Source organism: Monodelphis domestica, chromosome 7 (assembly GCF_027887165.1).
Source record: "Monodelphis domestica isolate mMonDom1 chromosome 7, mMonDom1.pri, whole genome shotgun sequence".
In the NCBI taxonomy this organism is placed as follows: Eukaryota; Metazoa; Chordata; class Mammalia; order Didelphimorphia; family Didelphidae; genus Monodelphis; species Monodelphis domestica.
The window spans coordinates 165,050,209-165,075,256 of record NC_077233.1 but is presented as its reverse complement, the minus strand read 5'-3'; the positions used below and the strand labels follow the sequence as shown (position 1 = coordinate 165,075,256).

Below are 25,048 nucleotides of genomic sequence, written 5' to 3'. Positions count from 1 at the left end.
TAAAAGTAACTTCATCCTGGAAGGACAAACGATGCCCAGTGTCTGTGCATTCTCTTTTAAAAAAGCAGGCAAGGGGAAGAGGAACATGCTAAAACAGATGTTTTTTAAGTGTCAATAGAGGAAATATATGTGGAGATCTTAAGGGTCAACTCTGTTGTGAGTGTTCAGCCTACCTTAAAATAAAATTTTGAAAAGCCTGAGAAGATGAATCTATTAACTTTCAGGGTTCCACAGTTTCTCAGTGTTTCCAGAGTTGTATAGTCTATTGATTGGTGGCACTGGATGAGCACTTAAAATCAGGAAAAAACATGAAGAGAGACCCCACCAGTAGAGAACCTCTCAGCTTTGGCACACAGGTGCTGATTTTCTCACAGAGTCTCTAAGGAAGATGGAGATTAAATGTTCCACTGGATTGTTGAAGCTGTGTCTCCAGGGAACACCTGGGGATCAGATGGAGAAAACTGCTAAATAGTCAGGGCATTCTCACTGCTGGAGAAAATGTAGGTTGGAGTGTTTGTGGGTTTGTTGTGGTGTAGCCATAGTGAGCTAAGAGGAATACAAAACAAACTTCTGACTCAGTCCCTGGACTTTGGGTGCTCCTGTGCTAAGACTCATACACACACACACACACACACACACACACACACACACACACACGATGTACCATCCAGGAATACAAATCCTCTGTGCATAAATAACTTTGGACTTTGTATGGCTTTTGGGTTTTTTATTTTTCATTTTTAGTATAATTGTTTTTTTTCCCCAAGTTTCTGGAGATTTAATGAGATTATCTGAGGAAAGGCTATTGTTTAACACAGGTCTGGGTGAGGGTCTTGTTCAAATCATATAGCATGAACTGCTTTAATGACTTGCAATTTGGTGAGTCTTGAGATCAAAGAAGAGTGTGTTGAGCACTTAAAAGAATAAAATGGAAGTTTGGCTTAGAGACTGAAACTCAGGGGATTAAATCATTCCTACAGAACATTTGGCACTTCATTGATACCTTTTGTTGGATCTGTGATTTCACTAGTATAGAAAACTTGAGGTGTGGCAGATCTCTTCTCTAATTGAGATGAATGACAAAGCTTTTATTCAGCACTTACTGGGGATACAAACAGCAAAGTAAGGTAGTCCTTGCTCTCAAGGAGTTCATATTCCAAAAGGGGAAGATGACATAGTTGAGGAATTTTCAGTCGCAGGTTAGAGGGCAAGATCCAGGGACCTAGAAGACATAATGGCAGCATGGATAGCAAGAGAGGGGGATCCAGAGAATGTACTGACAAGGTACGCGGAGGGTGAAGGTGTCTAGAAGTCAGCAAATAGTTTGGACTTTAGTCTTAGGGATTGTCTGTGGGTACCAAAGGACTAAGGACTTATAACCACAGAGTTCATATGTATAGAGATAGGTTTTAAACCTTCTGGACCCCAAGTCAGGTCCTTGGTCTTTATTGCCTTAAATACAAATAAATGGTGTCCTTGCCAAAGGAATCTTCTCATACCTAAAGGGCAAATATATTTTTAAACAGCAGTAAGATATTAAAATAAACATGAGGGTATCTGTGGCATGGCCAACAGCCTCTGATAAACTGGACTTTAGAAAAGCTTTGGGCATTAGGTAAAGAGTTTGTGCGTGGCAAGAACATGCTATTGTTTCATGGTGTCAAAGAGTTTTAGAAATTTTAGAAAGAGGCCCAAGTAGAAGCTTCTCTGGATTGATTAGAATTCAGTGAATCTGCTTTTCTTTTCTTTGTCTTTCTTTCTTTCTTTCATTCTGGTTTTTCTTTTTTATAGACCTTTACTTTTTTGTTTTAGAATTGATACTAAGTATTGATTATAAGACAGGAGAATATTAAGGTCTAAGCAAATGGGGTTAAGTGAGTCACACAGCTAGGACGTGTGGGGGACTAGATTTGAACCCACATCCTCTAGATTCCAAGCCTGGTACTGTCTCTCCTGTGCTACCGAGGGACTCCTGAAAGTTGCTTTTTTGACTATAAAGGTGATTTTAAGTTTTGCTGGTTTTGTAATTTGTGCCTTTCTTGCATCTGATATTTGGCAGATCCTTTTGGAATGTAAGGCTCCAGAAAAGATTCCTCAGGACAATTCACCAATCTTGAGTCCATTCTGGGATGGAGGGAATAAGCAGTAGCTACATCCTCTTGATTAGACATGAATTTATAGCTTTTGACAAAGGGATATGCCATAAGATATTAAGCTCCATTATTAAGACCTTCAAGTAAGAAAACTGAGCTCCTCATTAGTAACAAATATAACAATCAGATTTGTAAGAAGAATGCCTGAATCACAGCTTCTATAATGCTTTATCATATTTGTGATGCAGTAGATTTCTAGATATTCATATAATAATAGATTCTTAGATTTGGCAACCCCTTAGTGAAAAATAAAAAAAATAAAAATTTTTTTTAATAATTCCTCATATATACAGTAAATGGTCTGTCTTAATTCATTGTCCTTAGTCTCCCTTTGGGTAGGTACAATAAGAAGGTTAAGCTCTGGCTTTGGCAACACAAGAAATGAGTTCAAATCATGGCATTATTACTTCTTGCATAACTTTAGACAAATGACTTGACTTTTTGACTTAATTTTTCTCAACTCTAAAGTGAGGGAGTTAGATTAGATGTTCTTAGATATTGTCTAACTGAATCTATTATCCTATGATGAGATCCCTCAATCACTTTGACATATTTGCAGGTAAGTGTCAAGGACAGGATTTGAATGTAGATCTCCTGACTTGAAGTACAGAGATCTATCCACTAGGTAGGATTCCCAATGCTGGTCCAGATTATTATACTCTTATCATCAATGGCGTGCTGGTAAATATTTAACACCTGGTTTAAGGAGGGATGGGTGAAAGAAGGGGAACTATTCACAACACATTTAAAAATTTAATCTGCATTACTTATATTTTCCCCACCACCTTCTTAAATCTTTGCTAATATCTGAATTATAAATACTTGAACTGAAAATTTAACAATCAGCTCTTAAGTAAAGCTTTTGGAGATGACTCATACTAATCATAATGCTATTCTTTTAATCAAAATCAAAACATTTTTATATGCAAGACATATTAATAGCTTATACTCTGTGGGGAAAAATGGACCTTGTCATCATAAAGCAAATGAAAAGAATGAAATCCTCATTACTTTAGAATGACATCATAATATTCCTGCTGATCACTAATGGATATTATCATCAGATTATTGATGACCTTGAGAGTTGGAAGAGATGTTAGACTTCACCTGCCTGCCTTAAACTCCTTATTTTATAAATGGAAAATCTGAGGCCCACAGAAATGGGGTGACATCCCTTAAGGACACAGGACTAACATAAGAATAATTTGATCATTATATGATAATATGTAATATATAATTATACATTATTATACTAGATATAACAGTCAATATGATAATCATATAATAATATATTATTTAATAACTATAATACAGTATTGCATTTATTACATAATGCATATTAATATTATATTGTACCTATTATTATATATCATATATTTTATATGTTTGTTAATAATATTAACACAACTGAGGATTCATGGAGGTTTCAGACATAGCTCCTGCTCTCAAGGAGCTTACAATCTAGATGAGAAAGAAGAATCTAAATCAAGAAATAGCAATAAAATTCAGTATGTGATCAAATGAGAGGCATTATGACCTTGTGAATAGAGAGCTTGTCTCAAGAGTCAGGGAAATCCGGGTTCAAATCCCACCTCTGACCCATACTGGGTTTCACCTTAGGTAAGTCTTTTAATCTCCAGAAATAAATGCTTTAGGGTAGAGGAATCAAACTTGAACCAGATTAAAATGTAATTAGGAAATGTTTAAAAGAATAAAAAAAAACACAGTCAAACAGATAATGTTAATTGGTGGTTTCTAAGTCTATTTCTACATGAGTTTGAGACCACTGCTCTAGGGAAGTCCTTAAGAATGAAACTTTCAAAGGAGTTGTGGACCTCTCCTGATAGAAGGACTGTCTATACTTGGGAATTCCCAAATCAGTGAAGTCATAAGTCTGGCCCTATCATGTTATTGAATGTAATATTAGAAATCATTTACTGAAAGAAAATGAGCATTTTCTTGTCTAATGAACTCTAGTATCAAATAAGTCAAACCAGTAGAAAGTCTTTTGGTGCCATGATGAGCCTATGAACTGATATTTGGTGCTGAATCATCTCCTTTGAGTATTTGAGCCAATAAGGAAGGATTTTCTTTTCCCAGGGAAGCGAATCTACATTTCAGACTGCCATACCTTGAATGATGACTGTTTGGTTACCTTGGGGAACCATCATCCCCAGTCTCTCACTCTGCACCGCTGCCATGATGACATCCAAGCCATCACTGATCGGGGATTAAAGCAATTTTTTCATCACTGTAGAGAATCTCTCCAGGTATGATCCTTGTGTGCTCTATTTATATTAGGTTTGGAACTTTTTCAGAAGAGGTCCTATGTACTTAAAAAAATCCTTTCCTTCTGTGTTAGTCTCAATTCTAAGACATAAGAGTGGCAAGGACTAGGCAATGAGAATTAAGTGACTTGCCCAGGGTCATACAACTAGGAAGTGTCTGAGGTCAAATTTGAATTCAGGTCCTCCAGACTACAAGCTTAGTACTCTTCCCACTGTGCCACCTAGATGCCCCAACTCACAATAACTTATCTTAAATTTAAAGCAATTAAAATCACCTAACCCCTTGCAATTTTAAGATGAAGAAACTAAGACTAGAGAAATTGAGTGACCTGCTCAGGATCATATAGCTAGTAAGTGATCAAGGGAGTATTTTAACCCAGATGTTCATAAGTCCAAGTTTAGAACTCTAGCTACCACACTTCCCTATTAAGCAACATTCATTCATCCTTTTTAAGTTTATGTAAGTCTAATATTGTAAAATCACTTTTCTGTGTCTTAGCACTGACATTTTAAATGGGGGAAAATGACATATTCTTAGGGAATCAGTTGAGCTGTTTAAAAGAATGACCAAGATAGATGAATGTCTTTAAATGGAGCCATGAAATCAAAGAGCCTTAGAATTAAAAGGGGTCTCAGAGATCACCTATGTACTCTAACTCTTAACTGATAGGATAATAGATTTCAAGCAAGAAGGGACCTCAAATGCCTTCTAGTCCACCCATCCCATTTTGCAAATGAGGAATCTAAGGCCAAGAAAGGGTAAGACTTTTGTCCATGGGGAATAGGTGTCAGAGCTGGGTTTCAAATCTTGTGTCTCAAACTCCCTATCTAGTGGCCTTTCCCTCCAGTGTCCCCTCTGTGGTGCTATTCTTCTTGGTTTGGATTGGCTCATCCTAGGTACTAAGAAGTTCTTTTTGGTTGACCAAATCTGTACTTTCATTTGAGAGGGAAATTTCTTGGTGAAGAAACTCCCTTTACCTATGTAGTTTTTGGCAATTTGTCTGTAATTTGGCGTAGAGTATTACCTGGTGATTGAGAGGTCAAATATTCCTGGTCACCCAAGTATTATGTATCAGAGGCAGGACTTGATGCCAAGTCTTCTCTCCAAAGCTAGCTCTCTGTCCACTATACTCTACTCTGCCCCTCTTTTTCTGTGATTTATCGAGTATATCTTGTAACTTTGTTACCAGGAACTGATGTTGTTCTGGACTTATCGGCAGTAACCTCTGATTTTTAATATAACTATAAAATGGGGCAAGAACCACAAATTTAAAAAAAATCAAACTTGTTCTGGGATTGGCTGGTGTGTGAGTAAATCATTATTATGTGAACTTTGACAAATCAGTCATTTTTTTTTTGCCATCAATCATTCAGACACTGTTGTCATTAGAGTTCTAGCCTAGCTATTTTTGTTGTTGTTGTTTAGTAGTTTTAAATTGTATTCAAATCTTTGTGACACCATTTGGGGTTTCTTTGGCAAAGATACTGGTGTGGTTTACCATTTCCTTCTCCAGATCATTTTACAAATGAGGAATGTGAAGCAAACAGGTTTAAGAGACTTACCTAGGGTCCCATAGCGGGTAAGGGTCTGAGAATGGGTTTGAATTCATATCTTCAAGATTCAAGGTCTGGCATTCTACCAGTTGTGACAGCTGACTGCCTGATTAATTTCTAGAAAGTACTGAAAGAAATTCAATAAATCAACAAATAAGGATAACAAATATCTACTGGGGCTAAGGCACTGGACGAGAAGGTAGACCTTTGACTTGATTTTTGGACCTCTTCTATGAAAAGATCTTTTGGCTTAAAAACACCTCTACACAATAATGTATACAAAAAATAAGTCTGACTTTAGTTGTGTAAAAATTGTTTTACAATTATGTTCATGTAGTTCCTGGGTTATTTTAGTAGTTTGATCCTAGGTATTATATTCTTATTTTAAATGGAATATATTTTTCTTTCTCTTCTTGCAGGTCTTTGTTAGTGAAATATATAAAAATGCCAATGACTTATATGGGTTTATTTTATTTCCTGCTACTTTGCTAAAATTATTGGTAGTTTCAACTAACTTTTTAGCTGAATCTCTAGAATTTTCTTTCTCTCTTTTTAAGCAAGTAGCAAGGACTTATTAAATAGGTGATACATTTAGTCACAAAACAGTCAGTCCAGAATTAAAAGAGTCTCATGTCACACAATCAAGATCCAGGGAAGTAGAATTTGAAATGAAAAGGTTGCATTTCCTTTTGTCCAGTATAAGGATGGTATTAGAAATTAAGTCTTGTTACATTAGTTTAGAGATAAGGAGTGGAGAAGCTGGCTTGAGAAAGAATTGGAATTTGAAACAGATCTGAGACAGTGTCAGTTTCAAATGTTGAGAGTATAACAGGCTTTCTGTGGTAGTTACTCTCTGGGTGTGGCTGTTGCTCTGGGGTAGTTGGCAGTTGGGCACTGAGGGAGTTGGAAGTTACTTTCTCTCATAGTGCTGGGAGCAAGTGACATCTCCTTTTCTCTCTCTCCTCACTGTCTAAAGGTAGAAGAAACGGAGGGAAAAACCTGAAGGAGCTAAGTGATATCCTTTTCCAACTTGGGAAACACTAATGACTATTTCTGTTTCATAAATTGTTTTATCTCTGAGAAGACCAAAGAAAGATCTGGTTCTTCAATTTTTACATTTAAATTAGAGCTAAGATACTAGAAGGAGGGCTCCTTGAATTTGAGAAGATTAAAAATGAGTAAAAGTGTTCAGTTTTTCCTATTTCCATTCCTTTGTTTGTTGATAAATGTTGCTCCACATGGGTGGCCATGTGATAACCTTGAACTTACACTGAAGAGAGGGAAGAGGAAAGCCAGGCATAAGATTTATGTGTCAAAAAGAGATTTATTGACAGATATTCTTTACAGATGGCTGGAGATGAGTGTAGAATGGTGTAGGTTTCCAAATTAGTATCCAGACTATGGTGATAATATGGCAGTTCCCTTAATGGGGTCAGATGGTAGGTCTGAATTAGTTTTTCATTTTTCTCTTTTTGTATAGGAAAAATCCTTTTTTAGTACATGTCTGGAACGTCCTCTCTCTCTCTCTCTCTCTCTCTCTCTCTCTCTCTCTCTCTCTCTCTCTCTCTCTCTCTCTCTTTCTCTCTCTCTCTCTCATGATTGGTGAGGATCAAAGTGCTAGCTGCTATTGCTGCCTTCAGATCAGTGTTTTGGGATCCCTGGTTTATTCAAGGTTTGCTAATGGAGGAGGGGTGTGAAGGAGCTTATCTATGATGATAAATGCTCTGGTACTATCTGGACCCAGTTAGACTTTTTATTATTGGGGAAAAATGGATAGATCTTCTTGGCCAGTTTTAAGAGTGAAAGTAAAAAAGCAAGAGAGTGTTAACATTTAGCAAGATTCATGCCAGTATGTGACAAGTTCCAGAAAAATGGCCTTGGGTTATTCTTTCAAGTGAGGAATCACTTAAAGAGGTATTTCTGGGCTCCTTTGTTAACTCACCTTGTATTTTTTACCTTCTGCCATATGTGTGTGTGTGTATTTACATATATAAATACACAGATATATGCAAATTATATGTACAAGTCTATCTACATGTAGATCTGTACACACATGTGTTTCTATGCAAAAATATTTGCCATAACAACACAATCCAGCAATTTCCCCAATTCATTCATTGAATTGAGGTCTTGAAGTGCAAGAATTACTATAGTCATGATGAAATAAAAGCCATGAGGATGTTGTGCCTAATGGATTGCTGTGTCTATTCAGTATCCATTACAGCATTTAACTTTCTGTTTACCTGACTTAAACTTTTTAGTCCAGATGAATTTCTTTAGGTCAGACAGGCATTTGGTATTCCAGTATCCTAAAAAAGTTATTTCAATTATACTGCTGCATACCTTCTGAAGAAGTGACTTTTAATAGTAAATCTGCAGCGATGTTTAATAATAAATTGGAAAGTGGTATAGACTATCCTTTTCCCCTTATTTAAATATTCAGTCATTAGGCTTAGCACATTGTTTTGGATCTATTTATCTATCTATCTATCTATCTATCTATCTATCTATCTATCTATCTGTCTGTCTGTCTGTCTGTCTGTCTGTCTGTCTGTCTATCTATCTGTCTATATGTATAATATGTAAATATAAAATATACATAATATAAAAATGCATAAATGTAACAAATATGCCTTTGAAAAGCACAATACAAGAGTCAGTCAAAGTTAGGGCTTTTTGAGTAGTTGAAGATGCTTAATATTAAGTTGGAGTTGCTAGTTTAAGATCTAAGGAATACGAAGGAGATGTTTGCTTCTTGTTGACATTCATGATTCAGTTGTTGTGCAAACACTGGATTCTTTTCTTTGTACTAGTAAAGACTCACTCTAGAATTATGTAAAGCGTGACATGCATTGAAAGGTCCTTTTCAGGTCATATCATATTAAGTTGGCTGCAGAAATTACTTATAATGCATGCTAGTCTTTTAAGAAACTTAGAGCAATAGAAATGTCTAAAGATAGATTAGAACTCAGAGACTATCCAGTTCTTCTCTTTCATTGTAGGTCATTTGTCCAAGTTCACATAGCTACTTGATGGGAGATCTGAGACTGAACTAGACTTTCAGGCCATTAAACTTTAAATATAACTTGTCTGAATATATCTAATGGGCATTTATTTAGAGTTTACTATGTGTAAGTCACATGGTCAGCTAGATAGTATAGTAGGTAGAATGCTGTGTCTAGAGTAAAAAAGACCAGAATTCAAATCTAGACTTAGATACTTACTAGATTTATGACCTTATGCAAGTCACTTAACCCTATTTGCCTCAGTTTCCTTATCTCTAAAATGAGCTGGAGAAGGAAATAGCAAGCCACTCCAGTATCTTTGCCAAGAAAATCCCCTGAAAGGGGGCATAAACAGTCAGGCATGACTGAAATGACTTAACAACAGAAACAGCACACATAAGACTTTGTGTTTGGGGATACAAAGGCAAAATGGAATAATCCTTGGCTGAAAGAGGCTTATATTCAATTGGGACAATGGAATATATAAGTTGATTAGACAAAGCACTTAAATTCCAAGTTTTAGTTTCCTAAATAGGAATGATGTAAAATAGGGATGATGATAATGGCACCTATCTCACATGGTTACTGAGAAGACAAAATGAAATAATGTGTGTGAATTACTATGCAGATCTTGAAGTGTTGCATAAATGTTAACAGTTATATATGATTTTGTAGCACTTTAAAAACTTTAAGGTTAGCATGGTGCCTTACATATGTTAACTTATTCAATCTTCACAGTGACCCTATTTTCTCCATTTTACAGATTAAAGAACCTAAGGCAGACAGAATTTTATTGACTTGTTCAGGGTGGCATAGCTAGTTAATGTCTGATGTAGGATTTGAACTTTGGTCTTCCTGACTCCAGGCCCAGTGCTGTACCACCTGACTGTTCCTTTTTATTGTTACACAATAATTTGAAATGGAGAGGAGTGAGCTTTACTAACTACTAAAGGAGGAGAAGGATGTCAAGAAGGCTTCTTATAGGAAAAGGCATCTGAGCTGATGAAAACTCAGAATTCTAAGAGACCTAGATAAAAAGGAAGTACATTGCAAGCCTAAGGGCACTTAGGAATAAGCTTCAGCAAAGACAGAGACTAAAGGTCATGGGTTAAGTTTGGGTAGCTACCTATAGTCTAGTTTGGCCAGAAGACAGACTATGTGAAGAATAAGAACATATACCAAGTCTGGAAATGTAGACAGAGGAGAGATTGCCAAGGGCTTTAAATGTCAAGCTGAATTCAGTTAGTATTTTATTGTAGATTAGCCTGTCCTTCAGGAGAATTTTATCAAACCACCAACATCATGCTGAAAAAAAAAAATGAAATGGGACTGATTCATCCTCTGTAGAAAGGTTTATTTGGAGGAAGATTTAGAGAGTAGAAACATAGAACAGTTTGCTTTCCTCTCATGAAGACAGGATCTTTCTGTGCAGTAGCTACCTCTCGGGCACTGACTGTCCTGCAGCACAGAGCAATAGCATGGTTTATGTCAAAGAGAGGTTTCTGAAATTCTGAATGCAAAATAAAAATTTTGTAAATGAAATCTTATTTTCAGTACATTTGTTATTTGAAGGAATTTTATTACAAAAGGGTATATATTTATGCATGAACATTTATAGTGAACACTACTAGTCACTGGAGAAGACAAATAGAGATAACATGATGCATTCCTGATAAGAATCCTACCTGGTCATAGTGAATACCTCTCATGATCACTTGCTGAAGTCTTTTTGCTGGTATAGTATTTAAGATTTTTGCATCTATATTCATTAAGGAGATTGGTCTCCCAAAGAAGACTTCTCTCTCTATCTAAAGTTGTCCTGTGAACTTCATGCTACATCTAGGCTAGGGTAGATAGAAATCAGGAAAGAGATCACAGCTGACCAAGGAGGTTTGAGGGTTAAATTTAGGGTTGAGACTGAATGTAAAAATTATTGGTCGCCAAGGATTTAATTTCTTAAATCCTAAATGAAACACTCAAATCAGAATGGAATTTTATGGTGATTTAATTACAATAGGAGGAAGAAATTAAGAAAGAGAGAGAGAGAGAGGGAAAGAGTTAATTTAAACTGCTCCAGCTCAGGCTGAGCCAGGAAGGAGTTCAAGGCCTTGGCCAAGGGGGCCTGCCCTGAGAGTCAAGGAAAAGGGAAGTCAGTCTTATCACTCACCGTGTGACCATCTCAAGGAAGCTGTCTGGGGGAACTCCTCCAGGCTCGAGTTCAAGGATCCAACTGGCACCCAGCCTCCTCACAGGAAGTCACAAGAACTCCAAAGGTGGTCCTCTACATTACTTCCTGTGTCTCACATGTGCCAATGGTGGCTCAAGCTTGGCTTGGGACAGCCCAGGAGACAGTCAGTTGTTTCTGATTTGTCATTTGCTAGCACATGCCAGTGTAGTGTGGGTGTGTACATTCCTGGGTGCTATAATAAGCAAGATGGGGAAAATCTAAAAATCACAGAGGGTCAGGCAAACAACCTGAATCCTCAGGATTTGGGGAGGGGGTCATTTGTTAGTCTTAGGGATCTCCCACTTCCCACTTCCATTACTTAACAACCCTATTTTCCCTGTCTTATGTGTCCCTTTAGAATAAAAGAATTGTTCCTTTTAGATTGTTGCCTGCCTCATAATATCCAGGAAGAGAACTGAAGCTTGGGAAAGAAAGTTTCCCTCAAGGTGGGAGAGTCAACTTCAGATATTGACTTTTTAGCATTCTATAGCACCCATTCTTCTTTAGAAAATATTACTTAATATATTTATTTACTCTCTCTTGTTCTCCTATGAGGATCTTTTAAAAAAGGATAAAATTTTAAATAGTTGAAATAAGTATCTTTTATTAGCAACCTTTCTCTTCTCTCACATATATGTGTGTATATATAGATACATATATATATATATATATATATATATATATATATATGTATGTTTTCTTATCTGTTGATCCTTTATTTCTCTCTTCCTTTTTTTTTTTTGGTACTCTTAGCCAAGCTTATGGCAAGTGTATACAAAACTAACACTTATCAATGGTGCTGTGAAAGAATTAGAAATTGAGTCTGTGAAGAATTGGGGAATGGCTGAACAAGTTGTGGGATATAATTGTGATGGAATGCTATCATATAAGAAATGACAAGCAGAATAGTTTCAGAAAAACCTGGAAAAACCTATATAAACTGATACAAAGTGAAGTGAGCTGAAAGAGAGTAACAGCAATATGGTAATGATGTTTAACTGTGAAAGACTTAGCTACTTTGAACAATCCAAAACAATTCCAAAAGACTCATATTGAAAAATGTTAAACATTTCTGAAGAGAATCAGTAACTCTGAGTGCAGACTGAAGTATAATTCTCTCATTTTTTACTTTATTTGCTTTTTTGGGCAATGTGTCTAATATGGAAATATGTTTTATATGATTTCACATGTAGAATTAATATATTGCTTTCCTTCCCAGTGGGTAGGGAAGATGTATAAGAAGGAAGAGAATTTGGAACTCAAAATAAAAAAATACATTAAAATAATGATAGCATAGATTAGTGGTAATCAAAATTTTAGTCTCAGGATCTCATTATAGTCTTTAAAATATTAATCTCCACCCCCAAATTTGTGTTTAGATGTGTTATATCTATATATATCCACTATGTTAGAAATGAACCCTGATTCCTGTTTATGAGTTTCATATTTAATTTGTCTGACTGTAATCTTTTATAATTCCCTCTTTTCTTGTGCCTAACCTGACTCTGTTCTTATTGTAATCTTCGTTCTATATACCTTTTAGTTCTGTCCTATCCTATCATCCTGTACTGGCCACACTCTTTTCCTTTCTGCCTGCCTTGATCCCCAGATGAACTAATTCAGTTCTATTCGAGCCTCAAGTCTTAAATGCCTTCTTATTCTACTAAGCTTTTTTTACTCCGTTCATCTGTCTCTTTTCCTCTTATTCATTTGTTGCTCAACTGAGTTTGAGGAAGTACTGAAACTGATGATTGAGTCCCCTACATATTTATGTTGCTTTTCTCTTTTGGGGCTTCACTGCAGCAAGGGAAACATTTTATTCTTTCTTAATAAATTCTAACTCAGGACTAGGGACATTACACATTTTGTTACCTTTCCTCAAACCTCCAATACCACTTTAAATTTCTTTTAATTTCCCCCCAATTATGTGTAAAAACAGTTTTCAACATTTTAAAAAGAATTTTGAGTCTTGAATTCTTTCTCTCCCTCCCTGTGTCCCAGATGACAAACAATCTCATAGAGTTTTTTACATGTAGAATAATGTAAAGTATGTTCCCATATTAATCCTTTTGTGGAAGGAAAGTCACAACACCCAAAAAAAATTAAGTAAGAAAACAAAAAATGTTTGCTTTGGTCTGAATTCAGAATCCATCTGTTTCTTCTCTGGAAACAGAATACATTTTTTATCATGAGGACTTTGAGAGCTGAGAAAATCTAAGTCATTCACAGTTCATTATAAAGTATCTCTGTCACTGTACAGTTTTCCTGGTTCTGCTCATTCACTCTGCTTCAGTTCATGTAAGACTTTCCAGGTTTTTCTGAGCTCCTCCTCATTGTCATTTCTTATAGCACAATTGTATTTAATAATAATCATATACTATATAGTCATTTCCTAATTGATGGATATCCCCTTGCTTTCCAATTTTTGCCTCTACAAAGACATTTTCTTTAAACATTTCTGTACATTGAGGTCCTCCCCCCTTTTTATCTTTTTGGGACACAAACCTAGTAATGGTATTGCTGGTTCAAAAAGTATGTCCTGTATTATAGCCCATTGGGCATAGGTTCAAATTGCTCTCCAGAATAGTTGAATCAGTTCACAACCCCCCACCAGTGCTTTAGTATGTCAATTTTCCCACCTATTCTCCAAGTTTTGTCATTTTCCGTTTCTGTCATATCAATGTGGAAATCTAGAAATCTCCAGTTTACTTAGTTGGGAGGTAGAAACCCCAGGTTTTGATCTTGTTACAGGAAAGTTTTCTCCCTGAGGGAAGGCCCTACTTCACCAGACAATAGACATCCACTTCAGGTGGGAGCTAAGCCAAAGTCGAAGTCCAGTGACTCTGGGGCTATAGGAAGCGCATCAGTCTCACAAGCTGAAGGTCCCAAGTTTGATCTCCCTTGGAAGGAGGGTGGGATATATTGGGAAAGGCTTCCAGAGACCAAGAGTCACTCGACTTTGGCCTGGGCTTAGCTCCCACCTGAAGTGGATTGTCTATTGTTAGCCTGAGACCCATGAAGTACGACCTTACCCCAGGGAGAAAACTCTCCTGTGACAAGGTCAAAACCTGGGGTTTCTACCTCCCAACTAAATAAACTGGGGACTTCTAGATTTCCACATTGACAGTCATAATAGCCAATCTGATAGGTGTGGGGTGATACCTTAGAGTTGTTTTAATTTGTATTTTTCTAATTAATAGTGATTAAGAGCATATTTTGAATGACTATAAAGAACTTTAATTACTTTGTCTAAGAACTGCCTGTTTTGTTCCTTTCCCCATTTAGAAATTGGGGAATGACTTGCATTCATATACATTCAACTCATTTCACTATTTAAAAAATTAAGCCTTTATTAGAGAAACTTGTAAATTTTTTTTTTCATCAGGATGATTATCGTGTATTACTCTCCATCCTATTTCCCCCTGTTTCTGACCACCACCTTCCCAGCCTTCGAAGATGTTCTGGGCCAAAAAATGATTTCACTCAAACTTCTTATGGGCTATGCTGCCTCAGAATTTATTTTCAGGTGCTATATCAGAGTTTTTGAGAGGGTAATTTGGTATAGAGTAGGTATTATCTGGTGGAATAAGTTGAGTACAGTTGAGGAAGATTGTTGGGTATAAGAATTGCATAGCTGAACATTTTAGATTTGTCAGATGAGTATTTTGATGATATAAAAATGACTAATTTATTTCAATTGGGCAGCTAGGTGGTGCAGCAGATAGAATGCAGGATCTGAGTTCAATTCAAACATTCCTTCCTTAACTTTATGACACTGGACAAGTCACTTAACCCTGTTTGTCTCCGTTTCTTCATGTATAAAATGAGTTGGAGTAGAAAATGGAAAACTGTTCCATTGTCTTCACCAAGAAAACCCCAAAAGAGGTCATGAAGAGTCAGACATGACTGAGGGGACTCAACAACAATACATTTAAGTAAAAACCAAGGCAAGTTCCAACTTCCTGTAGATAGGGACTGTTCTTTTGATTTGTGTGTGTGTGTGTGTGTGTGTATGTGTATATTCATATTTATTTCTCCATCATTCCCTCAGAGCTGATAGAAGATATTATGTCAATCTTTAATTATCTCAGTCTCTTAATAAAGTTTGTTATAAAAGAATAGAACAACAGATGAGAATGTAAGAGAAAAGAACAGAATAGAATAAGGTGGATTATGAAGAGGAACAAAATAAAGGCAGAGGTATTTCTAAATTGGCCAGCTCGTGCAAGAATGATGAGATTATTAAATTGCTTATGAAATGCCCAAAGGTGCAAGGGCAAGCATAGCTAACATCCCCAGCTTGAAAACCCTAGCAGTTCTGTTTAAACATTTGGTATCATGGTAATTGGTCTTATTCTACTCAGTAAAGTGCTCAGGAACCAAAAAAAAAAGGCTATAGCAAATATAACAGTGAAAGATATTGTCAGAGAGAAAATATTCCCCTATTTGCCCTTCACATAGATGTTATATCCCAAGGCAAAAATTCTGTGTATGGCGGCGTATAAACACAAATACATACACACATATGTTTATATAGAAGCTAGGGAAAATGTATTTCTCTTCCCAATACCCATTATTGTAAATACCACAGCTGAGATACAAATTACTCCTGTGTGTAGATATGTTGATATGCTGTGTAAATGACTTTTTGAATGTATTATATTTTAATTCCCATTCAGAAGGATGCAGTGTGGAAAGTTACTCAGCTTCTTCCTTCCAGAGGCCGAATCTTGTACCCTTTGGGGTATGAAAGGGAGAATAGAGCAGAGCAAGTGGTATAGGATTGAATGTATTTTGCCATTTCCCTTCCAAATGTCAATGTCTTCTTATCTGGGAGGAGACTGTTAGAGCAGGGAGGTGACAAGAACAGATAAGTCTTATCATTAAATTATGACATTAGTGGGAAAGCTTCTTAGTGTTATTAACATGAAAGCCATCAGGAGTCTATAAGTAGGATTTGCTTCAGTAGGTAGCAGCTAAAAAATTCACTGCAAGCTTAACAGGGCCTAGACTAGGAGCACTGCAGTTATATAATTCCATATATTTCATGTATTTTCCAAAAGGAGAATATTTTTTTCCTCTAAATCTTTGGAAGTGAAAATGTGCTTTCAGAACTACCAGTCTTTAATTACCTTTTCTTTTGCCCAAATCAATGGCTTATATTTGGGGCTAACTAAATTTCAGTACAAGGGTGAAAAATCCTGTCTAAGGATATATTGTAAATGACTTCTCTGATAATGTAACATAGTTTTCTCACTAATGTCATAATTTAATGATAAGACTTATCTTTCCTGGTCACCTCCCTGCACTAACAGTCTCCTCCCAGATAAGAAGACTTTTGACTTCTTAGCTTTACAGTTGGCCATGATTGGCATTTTGTGAGCATCTGACAACTTCTGGAGTTAGTTTTCAAGAAGAGACTGTCTCTTTGGCCAGTCAGTCTGATAGTGACTTTTGTCTGGACTGTCTTGGGTCACTCTTTCTTTATTCTGCATTTCCATTGGGAGATTGCCTTAGTTTTGTTCATGGTTTCATATTTGCATGACATATCATTGCTTAACTTTGTAGGTCTCCCCCAAACTTATTTAACACCTGTTTAGAGATAGGCAGGCAATGAATGAAGACACATAAAATGTCTTCATTATTTTGTAAAGGCACATTAGTAAAAGTCATACCTTAATACTTTTGCCTTAGGCTAATTTTGATTGTTCTCACTTAATTTCTATAACTATTTGTCTATAAGATAGATAAAATAAAATAGCATCAATATTTTTAAATGTCCCTTTCTAGATTCTTCTGCCCCTTTAGTACTCTGATCTGTCAAAGGGCTTTTCAAAAATACTTAACTGTTCTTCATTTTCCTACCTTGGGATAGTTGTTAACTCTCCTTCCTAATTTGATACTTTATTCTTATTCCTTTTCATTCTCCCTTCTTTTCTCACCACAACACAGAATCACACAGAATCTCAGAACTGGAAGTAATATCATTTAGTCCAATCCATATTAGACTAAAAGTCCTTTCCAAAGCATATTCAATGAACTGTGAGAATGGACTCGAAGTTGAGCACTGCACAATTGATGCTTTCAAATTATGGTGCTAGAGAAGATTTTTGAGAATCTCTTGGACTGGAAGGAGATCAAATCAGTCAATATTTAAAGGAATTAATTAAAACTATCCACTGGAAAATCAAATACTGAAGCTGAATCTTACATACTTTGGGCACATAATGAGAAGGCAAGACTCATTGGAAAAAACTCCAATATTGGGAAAGATTGAAGGCAATAGGATAAGGGGATAGCAAAAGATAAGATGGATAGGTAATATCCTAGAAATAAAGAACTTAGACAGATTTTGAGAGATAGTGATGGATAGAAAGTCCTGGTATGGTATGATTCATGGGGCCACAAAGAGTCAAATACTACTGAGCAATTGAATAACAACAAAAAAACATTTTAAAAAGACTTTTAGTAGAGAAGACCCTATTGCTTCCTAAGGCAGGCCATTTCCAATATTAGTTCTAATTATTGGTATGTTTTTCCAGACATCAAGCCTGAAATTTTTTCTCTTCTACCTTTACCCATTCTCCTACTTCTGCCTTGGTAGACCAAGCAGAACAGGTCTAATTCCTTGTCTTCATGTTCCTGTTGTTATTGAGTCATTTTCAGTTGCATCTAACTCTTAATGACCAGAGTCTCCAAATACTTGAAGAGAGCTAGTATGTTCCTATTAAGTCTTCTAGTCTACATGGTAAACATCTCTTTTTCCTTCAACTGATCCTCATATGGCTTGATCCTGAGACCTTTATTATCTAGTTTACTTCCTTTGAACTTTTTCTATTCCCTGCTTCCTCAGATTATACTCTTTTTTTTCTTGATAGTTTTTTTGTTGTAATCCTAGCTCCTTTGCCTTCTGTCATATAATATTCCAATCCCTCTGCTCTTTTAAAGTGTAAGCTGCTAAGTCTTGTGTGATCTTGACCATGGTTCCATGATATAGGAATGATTCCTTTCTGGTAGCATTTTTCTCCTTGACTTGAGAACTCTGGAATTTGGATATAATGTTCCTAAGCATTTTCATTTTGAGGTTTCTTTTGGGAGGCTTTTCATGGATATTTTCCATTTTTATTGTGCCTTCTGTTTCTAAGATGTCAGGGAAATTTTCCATTATTTTCTTGATGTATGATGCCTAGCCTCTTTCTTTCAGATAGTACAATAATTCCTAAATGATTTCTCCTCAATCTATTCTCCAGATCAATTGTTTCTCTGAGATATTTCACAATTTCTTTTATTTTTTTTCATTCTCTTAAATTTTGTCTTATTATTTTTGATGACTCATTAAGTCATTGACTTCCATTTGTTCAATTCAGTTCATAAGGAATTATTTTCTTCGTCAAGCTTTCATACCTGTTTGCTCATTAGGGCAGTTTTGTTTATTATGTTGTTATTTTCTTCAGTATTTTTTGTGCCTTTTTACTGAGCTATTAATTCTCTTTGTACATATTTTTTGGCATCACTATCATTTGTTTTCCCAATTTCCCTGTATTCTTCTTATCTTTAACTGTTCCAGGAATTGTAACTATTTTCACAGTGTCTTCTTCTGAGTTTGTGTCTTGATTTCCCCTGTCACCACTGTAATAATGAAGGTAATTGAAGAGGATTTGAAGAGGTACTGGGGACAGGGGAAGGTTAGTAACAGGGAATGGAGGAGTTAAAGGGATGGGGGAATATGGATGCTGGTGAAGTAAAATGGAGGCATACTCTCTGTGTCTGAGAGGCTGTCTTTGAAATTTCCTCACACTCAAACCACAAGAGAGGTACCTTGGATAAGGTTAGGTTAAGGATGACAGGACCAGTGTCTTTGAGAGAACTTCTGGGGACTAGTGGAGATTACTTAGCAAGGCTTGGTTAGAAGTTGAACCCCAAGAGTTCCCCTTTTCTGGAAAATACACTGTTACTGTTACTGTTGGCTCTTGTTGTTTTGCCTAGGCTAATGGATAACTTAGCCACCAGCCTCTTGTTTTTTGTTCTCCCTTCAATATGAATCTGACTGTGATTTTCTATTTCTCAAGTAGTTTAATAATTTTAGCAAATCAAGAAAGGGGAGAGGTTTGAGGGAAGAGGAGACCCTACTGGGTTTCTAATTTTCTTCAGCTGAGCCAAGATGGCTTATCTATCTTCTTCTTAGCCAATCAATGCCTCTCTCCTACCTTAACAAGTGGGTTGGGAATGTCAAGAGATGGAAAGGATCTTCAGGGTGACCCACTGAAGTTAAGGGATCAGCCCTTTCTCCAAAGCTGTTGTTGTTTGTTCTTCCTCTAATGGATACTCTCAAACATACAGGAACCTTCTTTTGGGTAAGGGAAAATGGAGGCAAGGTTTTCCACAGATTGGGATATAGAGCTTCTGGTCTTTGCTCCACACTCAGCCAAGTTCAGAGGTCAAAGACCCTTTCAGTTAGCAGTTTTTCCCACAATTCTCTTCTCTCACTCCAACTGTCACTCCCCCTCCTAATCACCTCAGTGGGCAGAAATTCAAAAGCTTGATTCACAGTTTTCCTTTTCACACCACAGGAGCTTTCACTGGTTTGAATATACATATATATATATATATAGAGAGAGAGAGAGACTAGAAAAATAAGCAATGTATTGCTTATTTTTCTAGTCTATTTATTGAATTTGATTTTATGTTAAGTTGGGCTCTGCTCATCAAGAGAAATATAGTATAAGATAGTGTTTTATGTATACATACACACCATACATTGAAAAAAATATGTCTGTGTGTATTTAATTAAATTAATGAATTAATTTAATATAAAAATAATTAATTTAATTAATTTAATTAACTCTTTTCTGAGCCATACCTAAATTTTAAATAATTTTTTCCTGGGCTCTGTTGTTGAAGGTGTAAAGAGGCAATATGAAAAAAGAATCCAATCTTTTCCTGTAGAGGAAAGAATTGTTAGTACTACAACATGGTGATCGAAATGGTTGGTTAGCTGCTTGGAAGAAACTGAGTGACCTCTCAGTCACTTTAGTCCAAATAGTTAAACCTTTTATGACTACAAATATGGTTGAAATGATTTGCATGAGATCAATGAATTAATAAATGCTTTCTGTTAGAACAGTTAGTGAAAGTATAGCAAATCTGGGGGCAGCTGGATAGCTCAGTGGAGTAAGAGCCAGGCCCTGAAACTGGAGGTCCTAAGTTCAAACCTGGCCTCTTCCTAGCTGTGTGAACCTGGGCAAATCACTTAACTCCCAATTTCTAATCTTTATCACTCTTCTGTTTTAGAAATAATTCTATGTGGTAGTAGACAGAAGGTAGGACTTTAAAAAAAAGAAAGTATAGCAAATCTTCAAAGTGAGATGGGGGACATAATTAAGTGGAAAGACCAAATTTCTTAATTGTCAAAAGGTATAAATTACAATTACTTTGGACTATTTATAGATATTTACAGTAACTTCCATTAGGTTAATTGAACATTCAATAGTACAGATCTCAGGGTGATTGGATTTAATAAAAAAAGAATGATTTATTATTATCACATCAATTATCTGCATACAAAAATGCGTCTCAGATACCTCAAAATGTTTGCTAATATTTTTTCCAACTAATAGTTTTTAAATCCCCCTTTCCCCCGTATTTTCATTACTTTCCATTTGATCAACTAATCCTTTCTTCTTTGATGACACAAAGGCAATGTTTAGGTTGCAATTATTACAAAATTATTATTTTAAGGTTTTTATTGATTCTTTTTTAAATGTGGTCTCAAGGAACTCAAAGTATTTTCCTCAGGGCAGTCCTGTGACATAGGAATTTTAATTTTATAGATGAGAAAATTGATGCTAAAAGAGGGATAAAAGAGAGTTTGGATTCAAACCCAGGTCTCTAGGCTCTAATTCGAGTGTTCTTTCCAATACTCACTTGATAAATTATTGAAATTTTGCTCTGGCCAGTGAAATTTTTGAAATTTTGCTCTGGCTAAGTGTCCTTAGAAGAAATTACTATAAAAATGAAAACTAACATATTATTACTGTATTTTTGTTATTTAAAGAGAGAGATTGGGTCATAGCTATAAGTCTCATACGTTGATGTGATCACAGACTGACTAAGGGGATGGAGATTACTCCCAAGTTTCTCCTCCCTTTCCCTTATCAAAGCAATAAGTTATACTCCCATGCAATATGATTACACAGTTGTCTTTTTTAGTTGATGTTATATTGTTCATTTTTAAAAGTTAAGATATGTCAGTTGTAATATTTTGGTGTTTTTTCCTATTTCTAATTTTTTCAACACTTTCATCTGTTTTTGGACATACTTTCCAACCACCAATGTACTAGGTTCATCTTGGGCCTTTCAGAATTTATTCATAATGAGAGATCATTTTGTTTTAAAAGGAAAATGTACAGATGTCATTCCATAGGCATTTGTTGATGGCATAGAACCTTCTTTTCTATCAAGGGAAAATAGAAAACAAAACAAAGATGATAAAATTTTTTTTTCTGATTTCTTAAGTTTAAAATGAGATAACTAGAAAAGTCAACAAATTTTGCAAAAGTTTCAGTATATTGAAATGTTTGCCAAATGATTGGAAGAACAACTCATCCTGGAGCTATTATTGGCACAGCAAATTGTAAGTGACATTCAGATTTTATACTGTTTGTTTTATGATATTACTAGAATGAGTTGACGTCATTGGTGGAAGGTAAAGGGAGGTAACTCCATAGCTTCTGAGCTAGACAAAGGTTGTTTGTTTGGTCAATGATTTAATATTTAAAAAATCACACTGAAGTCAAATTTCAATCATCCATAACCCAGCACACCATGGAAAATGAAATCCCTAGAAACCTTTGAAACCAATAATTTTAACTCTTCTATGATGATGACTATAGAGTTAGAAACAAGGAGCATAATGGCTGACTTTTTAAGTCTTTTTTTTTTAAACAGTTTAAACTGAAAGCTTCCAGCTAAATAAACCATGATTTGGGTAGCTACATTTTGCATGGCCAAATGTTTGAGCAATCTCTAGCCTACTGTATATATTCATTCAGATATATGTATGGTTTCTGAAGAGATTTTTATGGGAGGATATGCCTAAGTTATGCTCTAATACCTCAAGAAGGTGTATGGTTGGAGCATTTAGAACCATCTGCAAGATTTAGATGTTCCTCTGGGGACTGAATTTATCCATGGAAATCCACTTTGAGGCCAGGCAGAATCCTTAGTCAGAAAGACCTCATGGAGGATATTTCAGTTCTGGATATATCAGTAAATCCTAGTGTGCTCCAAAGTGGGCACCAGGTTTGAAAAGCTTGATTCACCATGGATCACATGAAAATATTCCAAGTGGATTATAAATCTCAGAGAGAGCCAAAACCAATTCATCCACTATGGACTCTTGAGACTTCAGGGCTGGAACAGACATCCTTAAATGATTTTGAACTTAAATTAAGTTGTTTGGCAATTTATTCTTCACTCATATTTTATGGTGCAATAGAAGTGCCCTTTCTTTGAAGTTAAGCCTGGTTACCATAGTTCACAGTGATGTCCCTTTCTTTGAATAGCAATAACAGTTACCACCTATACTCCTTATTTGATACGTATGCCACCTGGTATATAGTGTTACTGGTTGTATTTTCTGTGAATATGCTTTACCTACCCTAACTTTTTTTGAGTAATTGGTAGAGAAGGTCTTTCCTTAGAATCCTTGTCTTTCACATGTAATACCCAGTGGAATTGCGTGTCAGCTATGGGAAGGGTGAGGGGAGAGGTGGGAGGAATAGAATATGATTTTTGTAACCAAGGAATGATGTTTGAAATTGACCAAGTAAAATGAAATAAAATAAAAAGAAGAAACTTAAAAAAAGAATCATTGTCTTTTAGAACATTAGAGTTGGAAGAGATCTTAAGAGAGCCCCATTTTTTTTAGTACTTCCCAAAGTCTGACATTTTGGGGTCCTTCATGTGATCGCAATTGTCTATTAATACTTATTGAAAAAATACATAATGATAAAAAGTATTCTGATTCTAGTGCCATTTTTATTTAAATTGGCATTTAAAAATTAAAATTATATTGATATATTTTGTTTTTATATTATAGTCATTTCTAGTTACTTAGAAGGAAGAAGAAGGGGAAAAGAAGGAAGGGGAAGTGGGATCCACAGGAATTCCTTGCCACATACATATCTGAATGAATATTTCTAGCCACCTAGAAATGACTATTTTTATACACAGTGATATACTGTACTCTCCTCCCAGTAACCATTAACAATGAACAATAGTTAAACAAAGCCATAGTGATGACATAAAGACTTTGTATACTATTATTAATCCATAGTCTCCAACTTGACGAAAATGAGGGAGATGGATTTCTTCATCTCTTCTCAGGACTAAAATTCATAAATACCTTTGAATGAATTTGGATTTTATTTATTACAATAGCATATATATGGTATGAAAATACATTAATTCATAGATAGGCACATTATTCGATCGACAGAAGGCATATTTTCTCATTTGTTATCCTGAGCCATTTAACTGAATAGGTCCTTTACAATAACTCCACATCATTGTGCCCAAGATCTAAAAATGGGAACCAGTGATATAGTCCAATTCTTTCATTTTGCAGATAAAGAAACAATTTCCAAAAAGTCAGGTAATTTGCTTAAAGTCACATAGTTAGCTAGTCTAGAATCACTCACCTAATTTTCATGCCAGTGGTTTTTCTTGGTATTCCTCCATAGTCACTTTTATATAGTAAGCTCTCAATACTTGATTGATTTGATATCACACCATTGGTACAGTCTCTGGTACCACCTTGATATCTTAAAAGTAAATCAATAATACTTCAAGACTACTACTTATATACTCTCCGGATTCTTTTGCATGTTCATGCTCCAATATGTATAATATATATGAGTGGACTCTGTGCTTCGGGCTGCCAGAGGTATATATTTCAATGTGTAGTTCTAGTTTGAACCCTTTGTTGGTTGCATAATTGTCTAGATGGACATAGATAGCATCTATAGGAAGGGCACAATTCCCTCCCATTCAATTTTCTTCCTTCCTTTTTTCCTACCCTGACCATTTAAATTATGCCATTCTTTTCCTGAAAAAAATTCTGTTAATCTGCTATGTGCTCTTCCCCTCCCTTATTGGCATATACAACTACTGTCAAATTAGTATATTTTGAAACTTCCAATCAGTTTTAAGATGCCCCAACATGTTTTTCTTTATCATCAGGTTTTAGCCTTCATATAGCACAATTGTCAGTTGTACCTGAGACATTTTTGCACTGGATTTTATTGCACTGCGATTGTATTAGAATAATGAATTGCTAATGAGGAAACTCCTTTACCCAAGTAGATCAGAACATATTTGTCTGGCGTTACTATGTGGTGGTATTTTGTCTCAATGAGACAATATGTGGTAGAGGTGTTTGAACTCAGGTCTTTTTAACTCCTAGATGAGCTCTCTGCCTTCCATATCATACAACATCTCATGCTGTTTATAATTATTATTTCTAATATCAAGTGCATATATATTCTTCTTTAAGGTTTGCAAATTCCTTTGCTCACATTATCTCACTTAACCATCTCTTCCATTTTTATAATGCCTTGTAGTTTTCTGAGTTCTCATAGCTATTATTATTTCATTTTATCTTTGTCATCCAAAAGAACAGTAAAAATAGATAGAATTATCCCCATATGATACATGGTCTGTCATATTATGCTGCTTCTTGAATGAATGAGGCATGTCAGAGGCAGGGCTTTTGCCTTGTGATTATTTTGAGTGTATGTATTTGAAGGACTGTATCACATC

General features: G+C 35.7%; 1 protein-coding gene across 1 annotated transcript in view; it reads left to right on the top strand.

Moving 5' to 3' along the window:
- Positions 1-25,048, top strand: part of LOC103101858 (uncharacterized) — a 177,107-nt gene that overhangs the window by 65,212 nt on the left and 86,847 nt on the right. The window contains exon 7 of the mRNA XM_007498925.3: positions 4,254-4,423. Within this exon, the coding sequence (XP_007498987.2) occupies positions 4,254-4,423 (170 nt within the window). The remainder of the gene's footprint in view (positions 1-4,253; positions 4,424-25,048) is intronic.